Source organism: Hylobates moloch, unplaced genomic scaffold (assembly GCF_009828535.3).
Source record: "Hylobates moloch isolate HMO894 unplaced genomic scaffold, HMol_V3 SCAFFOLD_14, whole genome shotgun sequence".
Classification (NCBI taxonomy): domain Eukaryota; kingdom Metazoa; phylum Chordata; class Mammalia; order Primates; family Hylobatidae; genus Hylobates; species Hylobates moloch.
The window spans coordinates 63,561,392-63,573,666 of record NW_026652289.1 but is presented as its reverse complement, the minus strand read 5'-3'; the positions used below and the strand labels follow the sequence as shown (position 1 = coordinate 63,573,666).

Here is a 12,275-nt window from a genome sequence, read left to right as displayed (position 1 = left end):
ATAAGCAAACTCAGAGCTTATAGCACAAGACTGCTTTTCTTTAATAACATTTTTCCCAGCTGGGTGCAGTGGCTCATGCCTATAATCCCAAAACTTTGGGAGGCTGAGGCAGGTGGATCATTTGAGGTCAGGAGTTCGAGACCAGCCTGACCAACATGGTGAAACCCCATCTCTATTAAAAATACAAAATTAGCTGGGTGTGGTGGCGCACAACTTTAGTCCCAGCTACTTGGGAGGCTGAGGCAGAAGAATCACTTGAACCTGGGAGGTGGAGGTTGCAGTGAGCCAAGATCATGTCACTGCACTCCAGACTGGGCAACAAGAGTGAAACTCCATCTAAAAAAATAATAATAATAAATAATAACATTTTCCCCTACAGTAGGCTGAGAAGCATGAATTGCTCCTAAGTGGAGATCACAGGGCTGGGCGTGGTGGCGCACTCCTGTAATCCCAGCACTTTGGGTGGCCGAGGTGGGTGGATCACGAGGTCAGGAGATCGAGACCATCCCGGCTAACACGGTGAAACCCCGTCTCTACCAAAAATAGAAAAAATTAGCCGGGCGTGGTGGCGGGCGCCTGTAGTCCCAGCTACTTGGGAGGCTGAGGCAGGAGAATGGCCTGAACCCGGGAGGCAGAGCTTGCAGTGAGCCGAGATGGCGCCACTGCACTCCAGCCTGGGTGACAGAGGGAGACTCCGTCTCAAAATAAATAAATAAAATAATAAAAAAAAAAGTGGAGATCACTTCTAATTTTCCTAACACTTTTTTTTTTTTTTTTTGAGACAGAGTCTCACTCTGTCGCTCAGGCTGGAGTGCAGTGGCACCATCTCGGCTCACTGCAACCTCTGCCCCTCCAGGTTTTTTAAGCAATTCTCTGCCTCAGCCTCCGGAGTAGCTGGGATTACAAGTGTGTGCCACCATCCCTGGCTAATTTTTTTGTATTTTTAGTAGAGACGGGGTTTCACCATCTTGGCCAGGCTGGTCTTGAACTCCTGACCTTGTGATCCACCCGCCTTGGCCTCCCAAAGTGCTGGGATTACAGGCGTGAGCCACCGCGCCCAGGCCACTTCCTAACACTTTTGCATCTATTTCCTGCATTCCATTTTTACAATAATCTCATGATTATTGTAAAAATTCCCTCTCATCCTTGTCCATGCACCCCTCTGCAATGTGATTTTGCAGGTGGGATTCTACCAAGATCCCATCAAGAGATGGAACCTACTTCTCCATCCTTGAGGCTGTGCTTGGCCATGTAACTTGCTTTGGCCAATGGGATATTAACATATATATAGCAAACAGAGACTTGAGAAGGGCTTGTCTTTCCTTGTTTGCTGCTGAGAACCCCTCACCATTGTCCTGGCTTGTCTGCTATAGAGTATGAGCCTCACAGAGGAAGGCTTCCAGCATGGTGGCCATCCCAGCTGAAGCCCCAGAAATGTAAGTGAGGCCACCCTAGCTCATCTAGCCAAGCCCAGAACCACCCAACCAACCCACAAAATCATGATAAGCAATCAGCATTTGTTGCTGTTGTTTTTGAGACAGGATCTGGCTCTGTCGCCCAGGCTGGAGTGCAGTGGTGCGATCATAGCTCATCACAGCCTTGAACTCCTGGGTTCGAGCAATCCTCTATCTTCAGTTTCTTGAGTAGCTGGGACTATAGGTGCAACCACTATGTGCACCTAATTCTTAAATTTTTCATAGAGAGAGGGTCTTGCTATGTTGCCCAGGCTGGTCTTGAAATCCAGCCTCAAGCAATCCTCCCACCTCCACCTCCCAAAGTACTAGGATTACAGGCACAAGCCACTGCCCCCTAGATCATTTCAGTGTTTTGTTTTTTTTTTTTTGAGATGGAGTCTTAGTCTGTCTCTCAGCCTAGAGTGCAGTGGCACGATCTTGGCTCACTGCAGCCTCCACCTCCCAGGTTCAAGCGATTCTCCTGCCTCAGCCTCCCGAGTAGCTGGGATTACAGGCATGTGCCATAATGCCTGGCTAATTTTTGTATTTTTATTAGAGACAAAGTTTCATCATGTTGGCCAGGCTGGTCTTGAACTCCTGGCCTCAAGTGATCTGCCTGCCTCGGCCTCCCAAAGTGCTGGAATTACAGGCGTGAGCTTGTAGAGTTTAGTATTATTTGGAATGGGGACTGTAGACCTGTGAATTTCCTCTCTATAGTAGTTACACCTACAGTCCCAGTTACCCAAGACAAGCCAGGACAATGGGCCACACCTGGCCCATTTTAGTGGTTTTTTTGTTTGTTTGTTTGTTTGTTTGATAGAGTCTTGCACTGTTGCCCCAGCTGGAGTGCAGTGGCGGCATCTTGGCTCACTGTAACCTCCGCCTCCTGGCTTCAAGCGATTCTCCTGCCTCAGCCTCCCAAGTAGCTGGGGTTACAGGCTCCCGCCACCATGCCCAGCTAATTTTTTGTATTTTTAGTAGAGACGGGGTTCCACTATGTTGGCCAGGCTGGTCTCAAACTCCTGACCTCATGATCCGCCCGCCTCAGCCTCCCAAAGTGCTGGGATTACAGGCATGAGCTACTGCGCCCGGCCAGTGGTTTTCAAATAGTAGGTCACAGACCAAAGCCAGTCTATGGCAAAGTTTTCTCTGGATTATGACTGAATGAGCAAAATAAGAGCAATATAACAGACATATTGATGTAAGGTTGCCATGCACCTTTCTTTGGAAGAATTGTTTGTTCTTCATTCTGAAGTCAAGGCTATCCTCCTTTCTTAGTACTATAATATCCTTTTATAAAATGATGATACATGGTAGGCTAACATACTTACTTGGGCAATACAAAAAGTTGACAATCCTGGGTCCCAATACCCCACGGTTTAACAGAAATTTAACTGGTCCAGAATCAAAAGTCTAGGAGCTATTTATTGCCTTATCTACTTTAGCACCCAACATCTAGTAGGTGCTTGATGCCCATATAAGTGAGGTAGGAATAAATGAATGAATAAATTTGAACTCAACAGAAAACAACAGTGAAACCCAGAGATTCACTAGGAATTAGCCACCCAGCCTGGATCTGAATACAGATCTCCTAACTCCCACTCCAGGGCTCTTTATGGTATTTTAACATCTAACACAGAAGAATGTCCCTTAGATACCAGAATCCAAGGTACCAAATTCTACACCACATAGGAAAGATTTGTGTCTTTGGCAGGAGCTTGTAAAATTGAATACTCTTAAATTGAAATGAATTAAGTGATGAACAGTATGGGTAAGGGAAGAGCACCAGAGCAGGAATCAAGTCCTATACCCTGGTCCTTGTCATCCAGCCTGTCCCTGGGAGACCCCAGCCAGGCAAGGTAAACCAAATTATGGAATGTCTGACTTGCGCCAGAAACTGTGCTGGGGAGTGACACACGTTTTATCAGTGCCCCACTTTGAGGTAACTATCAGTATCTCAATTTACAAATGGGAAAAAGGAGGCCTTTTTCGATAGAAATGGGATTTGAACCCAGAGCACGAGGTTTTCCACTCCTTTGAGCTCTGCCTCTCCGTCTCCTGACAATTGAACTAGGTCAGTGTTTTTTAAGGTATGGTCAGGGTCACCCTAATCAGAATTACCAGCAGTGCTTGTTAAATAAAGTGAATCCCAACACATACTGAGCTCTTAGTATGTGCCCTTAGGCATTATTCAAAGTGTGAAAATTCATTCAATTCTCATAGTCAGTGCCCTGATAGAAGTATACTATTATCATCCCCATTTTATAGATGAGGAAGGGGAGGTACTGAAATGCACCTGGTACCTACTGAAGGTCACACAGCTGAGATGAGACAGAACTCAGCTTTGTACAGCCAGTGGGAAAGCTCCTGGGCCTGACTCCAGACACAGAACTAGAAAGTCTAAAGGTGAGGACCAGGAATCTGCATTCTCAAGCTGCCCAGGTCACTGGTACACAGGGAAGTCTCAGAGCCACTGGATTCAGTGCTGTCCTAGAGCCCTTAGGCCCCTAAAATCTGTGATCCTACGGACCAAAGTCTCACCTCTGCCTTCCCTGCACTGTGGATTGTCAGGACCTTTGAGGATAAAATCCAGCTCACCAGGTCCCAGGTCCGTTTGTGGTTGTCTCGGGAGGACTGGAGAAGTTCTTTCAGGTTAGGTAACTTGCTGGCATCTGTGAGCTGAAGCGACGGAAGAACTTCCATTAGCAAGGATCCAGGACACAGTGATAATCAGGGGCCCTCTAGTGGGAAGGCAGGCAATGTTCATTTGTTGCACGTCTTAAGGGATCTCCTGAGAGGAAATTCACAGGTCTGCAATCCCCTTTCCAAATAATACTAAACTTTACAAGCTCTAAAATCTCAAAGGTTTTTCTTTGGTGGGTTTTTGTTTTGTTTTGTTTTGGAAACAGGGTCTCACTCTGTCGCCCAGGCTGGAGAGCAGTGGCATGATCTTGGCTCACTGCAGCCTCTGCCTCCTAGGTTCAAGCAATTCTCCCACCACAGCCTCCCGAGTAGCTGGAACTACAAGCGCACGCCACCACGCCTGGCTACTTTTCATATTTTTTGGTAGAGATGGGGTTTCACCATGTTGGCCAGCCTGGTCTCGAGCTCCTGACCTCAAGTGATCTGCCTGCCTTGGCCTCCCAAAGTGCTGGGATTACAGGCGTGAACCACCATGCCCAGCCTTGGTGGGGTTTTTTTTTTTTTTTAACTCTTTGGGTACCAAACCTGACCTGAGCTGATGTGAGGTTTAATCTTTACTTAACCCCTTCCTGTTAGGATCGATGCATTCTGCTGCAGGAATATTAACGTGCCATGAGTATGGCATGTTACCCACTGGAGGTGTGACTGAATACATGATATACGCACATGTGGGTAAAGCGCTACATTACAAAGCCTTTTCCTTTCTGTGTGAGAATTAGTTAACTTCTGTTAAGTTGTTCCCCTGGAGACTGGATAAACGTAGTATGACAACTACATACGTAACCAGGCAACACTGCTTAAGGTAAAAATGACACAGCATGGTACACGGCATCTGGCCTGGGAGGAACTGTAAATGGGGAATGCATAACTTTGGGTTTCCCAGAGTGTGACAATGTTTTGTTGGAACACTGGCAGCTTTGTTGATGACATTCTCATGAGTGAGACCAGCCTCTGAGGAAAATGGAGCTTCATTTAGGCCAGAGCAGTTCCTGCACCCACCCCATGTGGATCTCATCTCTTTACTCCCAAGTTTTCACTTCTGGGGGCAAAGACTAGCTCTTGGACCTCTATGTGGACCGCTGCAAGGACTTCCACAGAAACAGAATGTTTGATGCTGTGCTGCTGAAAGCTGTCATCAGTCCTAGAGCCTTTGGATTTAAGCTGATGCCCTGTGGGACCTGTGATAGGACTCAGCCTAGTTGTCATTGCAGCACATTATTTACCATTCTAAAATCAGGAAGAATTGGAATCTTGAAACATATTCAGTGCCAGGATTTCTGATAAGGGACTGGGGACCTGGACTAATAGCAGCAAAGTACCTGTAGCTTTTGCTCATAAGTTATGACTGACTAGAGGTCAAACCTCTCCAGCATGGCATTTAAACACCTCTGGCCTAATCTCAACCCCTTACCATCCCCTTCGTCACAGACTGCTTCTATCCAGGAACATGTCTTGTTCCAAGAATATCCCTTCCCCCACCTCTACTATCCGGGCACTTCTGGCCCAAGAGACCATTCTCTCCTCTAAGCCCCTAAAGCCCATTGCCCCAGTTCTCCCTTCCGAGTATGGCCGCCAGACACCTGGAGGTCAAGAACTGTCTTGTGTTTTTCCAATTCTCCTCTTTCCTGGATGCAGAGGAAAGAGCATGAACTGTGGAATCAGATCTTAGTTGGAATCTCTGTTGAGCTTCTATCTCCTGTCCAACAAAGGCACCTCTCTACCTCTCCATGGGGTTGTCAGGAAGATTGAAGAAGGTCACAGAATCTCAGGGCTTGGTCTATACGTGTCCGTTTCTTTTCTTTCCATTTACATTTCTCCCCAGACAACACTGTCCTCCCAAACTCTGGCAACCTTTCCTTCTGCTTTGCAAGGGATGCAGTTGGCACTTCAAGAATACCTGTGGTGGCCGGGCGTGGTGGCTCACACCTGTAATCCCAGCACTTTGGGAGGCTGAGGGGGGCAGGTTGCGAGGTCAAGAGATTGAGACCATCCTGACCAACATGGTGAAACCCCATCTCTACTAAAAATACAAAAATTAGCTGGGTGTGGTGGCGCACACCTGTAGTCTCAGCTACTCAGGAGGCTGAAGCAAAAGAATTGCTTGAACCCAGGAGGTGGAGGTTGCAGTGAGCCAAGATCGTGCCACTGCACTCCAGCCTCGTGACAGAGAGAGACTCTCTTAAAAAAAAAAAAAAAAAAAAAGAAAAAAAAAAAAAAAGAATACCTGTGGTTCTTTTCCATTTTTCTAGAAAATTGACTGTTACTGACTTTGGTAGTTTTTCTTAGCTCTGTAGTTGAAAATTAGAAACAGAGCCAGGTGTGGGGACACATGCCTATAATGCCAGCTACTCAGGAGGCTGGGGTGGATTTCTTAAGGCCAGGAGTTAGAGACCAGCCAGGGAAACACAGTGAGATGGCTCTAAAAATAAATAAATGAAAATTAAAAACATCTTAGGGCCACTTTATTTCTATTTCCAGAGACTCAATCAATAGCCTCATATATTGTAATAAAACTATCTCAGGTTGGGTGCAGTGGCTCATGCCTGTAATCCTAGCACTTTGGGAGGCCAGGGTAGGCGGATCACCTGAGGTCGGGAGTTCGAACCAGCCTGACCAGCATGAGAAACCCCGTCTCTACTAAAGATACAAAATTAGCTGGGTGTAGTGGCACATGCCTGTAATTCCAGCTACTCAGGAGGCTGAGGCAGGAAAGTCACTTGAACCCAGGAGGTGGAGGTTGCAGTGAGCCGAGATTGCGCCATTGCACTCCAGCCTGGGCAACAAGAGTGAAACTCCGTTTCAAAAAAAAAAAAACAAAAACTATCTCATGAGGTATCAGTGAAAATCTAATATATGTTTTTTAATTAATTTATTTTTGAGACAGAGTCTTGCTCTGTTGCCCAGGCTGTGCAATCTCAGCTCACTGCCAGCTCCGCCTCCCGGGTTCACACCATTCTGCCTCAGCCTCCCAAGTAGCTGGGACTACAGGCGCCCACCACCATGCCCGACTAATTTTTGGTATTTTTAGTAGAGACGGTGTTTCACCGTGTTAGCCAGGATGATCTCGATCTCCTGACCTCATGATCCGCCCACCTCGGCCTCCCAAAGTGCTGAGATTACAAGTGTGAGCCACTGCACCTGGCCAAAAAAAATCTAATATTTATTAAAAGAAAAAAAATTTTTTTGGAGACAGGGTCACGCTCTGTTGCTCAGGCTAGAGTGCAGTGGCACAAACACGGCTCACTGCAGGATCCATCCCATCCCCACCTGAAGCGATTCTCCTGCACAGCTAGGACTATAGGCACATGCCACCAGGCCCAGCTAATTTTTTTAATTTTTAGTAGAGATGAGGTCTTGCTATGCTGCCCAGGCTGGTCTCAAACTCATGAACTCAAGTGATCCTCCTGCCTCAGCCTCCCAAAGTGCTGGGACTACAGGCATGAGCCACCAAGCCCAGCCTACTTTTTTTTTTGAAAATGGATGTGTGAGCCTGGGCATGGTGCCTTATGCCTGTAATCCCAGCACTTTGGGAAGCTGAGGCGGGCAGAGCTCTTCAGTTCAGGTGCTCAAGACCAGTACGGGCAACATGGCGAAACCACATCTCCACAAAACAAAACAAAACAAACAACAAAAGAAAATTAGCCAGGTGTGGTGGTGTACACCTGTAGTCCTGGCTACTTGGGCTGAGGTGGGAGGATCGCTAGAGCCTGGGAGGTAGCGGATGCAGTGAGCCATGATTGTCCTACTGCACTCCAGCCTGGGTGACAGAGTGAAACTCTGTCTCAAAAAAAAAAAAAAAAAAGGATGTGTGGAGTGTAAATGCTCCATGAATATTAGTGCTATTTCTATGCCTTGCTTACTGTTCCACCCCGCCTGCTTCACCCCCAGGCTGCATGGCCTTGCATTATTCAGGGAGCATTTACTAAGCATCTACTTTGTGCCAGGCCCTGTGCTTATAGGAGGGGGCATTAGATTTAAAATGGGCCCCTTAATCAAGTGGGGAGGCAGAAAGGTAAATAATAATGACTTAAAAGTATTCATTGTCACCGGGCATGGTGGCTCACGCTTGTAATCCCAGCATTTTGGGAGGCTGAGGCAGGCAGATCACCTGAGCTCAGGAATTCAAGACCAGCCTGGCCAACATGGTGAAACCCCATTTCTACTAAAAATATAAAAATTAGATGGGCCTGGTGGCAGGCGCCTGTAATCCCAGCTACTCTGGAGGCTGAGGCAGGAGAATCTCTTGAACTCGGGAGGCAGAGGTTGCAGTGAGCCAGTGAGCCATCACTGCACTCCAGCCTGGGTGACAGAGCGAGACCCTGTCTCAAAAAAAAAAAAAAAAAGCATTCACTGTCATAACAAAGTTGGATACAAACTACTAAGAGGACAAGGTGGGACTTCTGTTGGGTAAGGGCTAAAGGAAAAGGGGGTGGGGTCGGGACCAGCTTCACAGAGGAGGTACTATATGATCTGGGTTTGCTATACGAAACCACAGAAGTATGAAAGTGCAGCATGTAGTTGGGGAAGTGGGTGCTGGCATGGTTAATTGTGCAGTTCTCCCAGGCATCTTGGGGTTCTATTCCTCTACTAGCTGTGTGACCTTGAGTGAGATGTTTGACTTCCTGTGTCTCAGCTTTCTCAAATACATAATTGGGATAATATTAGTAGCCACTTCATAGGGTCCCAGTGGAGATTAATCAAGTTAAACAAGTGCTCAAACCAACAGGAAAGTATTAAGTACTCTAATGTTAGCGTGACTGCCATGACTGTCATCATTAACAACAGGTGATTCTGTGTGGCTGGAACCTAGAGTGTGGGGAAGTGGTTGCCAAGAGGAAGAGCGGGAAGGTGACCTCAAGTGAGGTCATCTCAAATGATCCTGCGAAGGACCTTGTACTCCACTTGGGAACCCCAAGCTTTGTTCTGTAGGTTATATACGGAATCACTGAAGACACATCCCAAATGGTGTACCCTCAGGTAGCTACCCATACAGGACTGCTGCCTGCACAGTCCAAAGGACACTCATCCCCCTTCCTTCTTTTCTATTCCTTGTTATCTCAGAGCCAGAGCTGAGTCATCTCCTCTCCCAAGATTACTATTATTCCCATCACTCCTGTCCTCAAATCCCACCTGTGAGTCACAGCCCTTGTCAACAGTCCATATCTAGGCCCAGAGAGCCCCACAAAAGGACAGTCAGCTAGCCAGGCGCCTTTCAGGGACTCAGTCTGGACAAAGGGGAGAGACGCCTCCCAGCTCCAAGCTGGACCCAGGCCTCTTCCAGGCCCTCTCACTGCATCTGCCCAGACAGGGTCCCTGCTGCATCCTGCCCTCCTTGCATTCCACCATCAGTCCACACTCTTAAACTTCTCAACTGACCTTCTTTATGTCCCATTTCACTTTTCGTGTTACTCTGAAAAATAAATCTGCTTCAACAATTTAATAGGATTCTTCCTCTTGTGACTAAAACCTGTCTGCATTTAGCAGGGCCTTTTGGGAACCAGGCACACAAGTAGGGTTGCCATTTAAAATATGCTCTGCCCGGTTAAATTTGAATTTCAGATAAACAACAACAACAACAACAACAACAAAAAAAAAACACTCATTTTTTTTTTAAAGACAGGGGACGGGGTCTCACTCTGTCACCCAGGCTGGAGTGCAGTGGCAAGATCACAGCTTACAGCAGCCTCGACCTTCCAGGCTCAAGCAATCCTCCCACCTCAGCCTCCAGAGTAGCTGGGACTAAAGGTATGTGACATCATGCCCAGCTAATTTTTTGTACAGACAGGGTTCCACCATGTTGCCCAGACTGGTCTCAAAACTCCTGGGCTCATGCAATCCACCAGCCTCAGCCTCACAAAGTGCCGGGATTATAGGCATGAGCCACTGTGTTCAGCTAACAAAAATTTTTTTAGTATAAATAACCCATGCAATATTTGGGACATATTTATACTTAAAATCCCAGCAGTTTGGGAGGTCGAGGTGGGTGGATCACCTAAGGTCAGAACTTTGAGACCAGCCTGGCCAACATGGTGAAACCCTGTCTCTACTAAAAATACAAAAAATTAGCCAGGCGTGGTAGCGGGCACCTTTAATCCCAGCTACTCGGGAGGCTGAGGCAAGAGAATCGCTTGAAGTGGGGAGGTGGATGTTGCAGTGAGCCGAGATCACGCCACTGCACTCCAGCCTGGGCAACAAGAGTGAAACTTCATCTGAAAAAAAAAAAAATTATTGGTTGCTCATCTGAAATTCAAATTTAACTAGGTGGCCTATATTTTTATTTGCTAAATCTAGTAATCTTACCCTTAATAAGGCCCTTAGGAATCCAGTCTGGCCTCTTTGCCTAACAGTACCTCCTGCCACCAACTCCCTTCCCACCCCCAATGCTATTCCTCACATGACCTATGGCTTTCTTCCTCTGTGCTTCTGTGGCTGCCTAGCATGACATCCCACTGAGTCTTCAAGGCCAGCAGTCACCTCCCATGTGAAGCCTTCCCTGACCACCTACAACCTCTGTACTCAACAATTGTGTTCTATGTTCAGCAATTACAGCAGAGCCCCATGTTGGTACCTGACCCTCTGGGGTCAACTGAAATCTAGTTGGGACAAACACTCCCTGAGGCCAACCACATCTTACTTACCCTGGAGCCCCATGCCAGCCTGGAACCTGGCATGAAGTTAAGAACAAAAGAGTAATAGCTATTTATCTGAACGCTTACAGGTGCCAGCCACCAGAATAAATGCCTTGCATGAATTTATTCTGTTATCTCGTGTTATTCTCACAACCTGTTTTGAAGATGAGGAAACTGAGGCTTGGATATGCTCAGCACCTTGCCTAGGGGCACACAGTTATTCAGTGGCAGGGCAGGAATATGAAGCCAGGTGGCCCAACTCCAGTCTATTCTCCTGCCATACCCTCCTACCAAATGGAGAAATTTAGTGGTGGACTGAATATTTTAGCCCAAAGGAACAATTCCAGCAGAACTTCAAAGAGGCTGCTTTGGGAAGCTAATCAGGTATGATATTGGAATTCCCCCCAATCCCAAAATAATACAACTGAGACAGCTACTGGCTGTGCCTAAGCCAAAGGCAGGGAGAAAGATGTATGTAATATGTAGTATAGGGGTATGTGGAAGAAATCATCATCTAGGCAAGCATTCTGAATCACACATCAGTACACGGCAGTGGAAGGCATTTGCCAACTGGATCCAGGAGAATAATTGTTCAAAAGGAAGGCATGGGGAGGGTTTCCCACTCCAAGTAGGAAGGGGCACAGCAGATGGGCAGAGAAGTGAGCAGTGTGTGTCCCAAAAAGTGCTCCTGGGCTCAAATGTCCCCCAGGGCCTGAGAGGTAAAGAGAATGAGTAACAGAGGAGTCCAGGAAAGAGTTGTGAAGACTGTGTTGAACTGGTGACTCCGGCCTCCATTAGTCGGCTAAGGCCAACCAACCCTGAGCTCCAACTGCTTCCTGCCCTAGGGCAACCTCCACCAAAGGTGGCAAGGCCTCAGATTTTTGTTTCAAAAAGAAATCAGCAAGCTGTCTTTTTAATTTCCCAATTTCTAAAAAGCTAGAGGACAAACAAAACCCGTCAGCTCACAGGCAACACATCTGCAGCCTCTGCTATGGGGAATAAGGAAGGATATAGCTGGAGAGATAGTTGGAGGAATCTGAATGGTGAGCAGAGCTGAGAGCCTCAGGAGTTTGGGAACAGAAGCCTCTTAGGAAAGAGGTAGTTTGGGTGAATAGGCCTCACAGGGGAAAGAGAGGACCAATGAGCTACAAGGAGGCAACTCGACCGCTTTGCTTTAAGCAGAAGCAATCACCTAGATCAAGAGCTCCTGGGGAGGAGGTGGCCCAGGAATCTGTGTTTACAGATGTGGGTACAAGTGATTCTTATCATCAGGAAGAGCTGGAGATACTCAGGTTTAGATCTTAGACAATGTTGTCCCAGAAAGGTGTGGCAGCACAAAAGAACAAACATCTGAAAAACATACTTGTCTAGCAAAGTGTCAGAGGTCATAGTTACTAGATGTGGGTGGAGGTGCTGAGAAGGAAATGAACCAAAGGTCTGCCAAGGTCACCATTTTCGGGACCACGGTGACACCCAGAACAGTGGGGCA

General features: G+C 47.1%; 2 protein-coding genes across 6 annotated transcripts in view; both read right to left on the bottom strand.

Annotated features, from left to right (window-relative positions):
- The window catches only part of CILP (cartilage intermediate layer protein), a 195,402-nt gene that overhangs the window by 71,697 nt on the left and 111,430 nt on the right, over nucleotides 1–12,275 (bottom strand). The window lies entirely within an intron of this gene.
- The window catches only part of PARP16 (poly(ADP-ribose) polymerase family member 16), a 39,793-nt gene that overhangs the window by 19,632 nt on the left and 7,886 nt on the right, over nucleotides 1–12,275 (bottom strand). For 4 of the 5 annotated variants that reach the window (XM_032175087.2, XM_032175084.2, XM_032175086.2 and 1 more), the window contains one exon: nucleotides 3,996–4,133. In XM_032175087.2, coding sequence (XP_032030978.1) covers nucleotides 3,996–4,133 — 138 coding nt within the window. The remainder of the gene's footprint in view (nucleotides 1–3,995; nucleotides 4,134–12,275) is intronic. The other variant, XM_032175089.2, reaches the window with a different exon arrangement.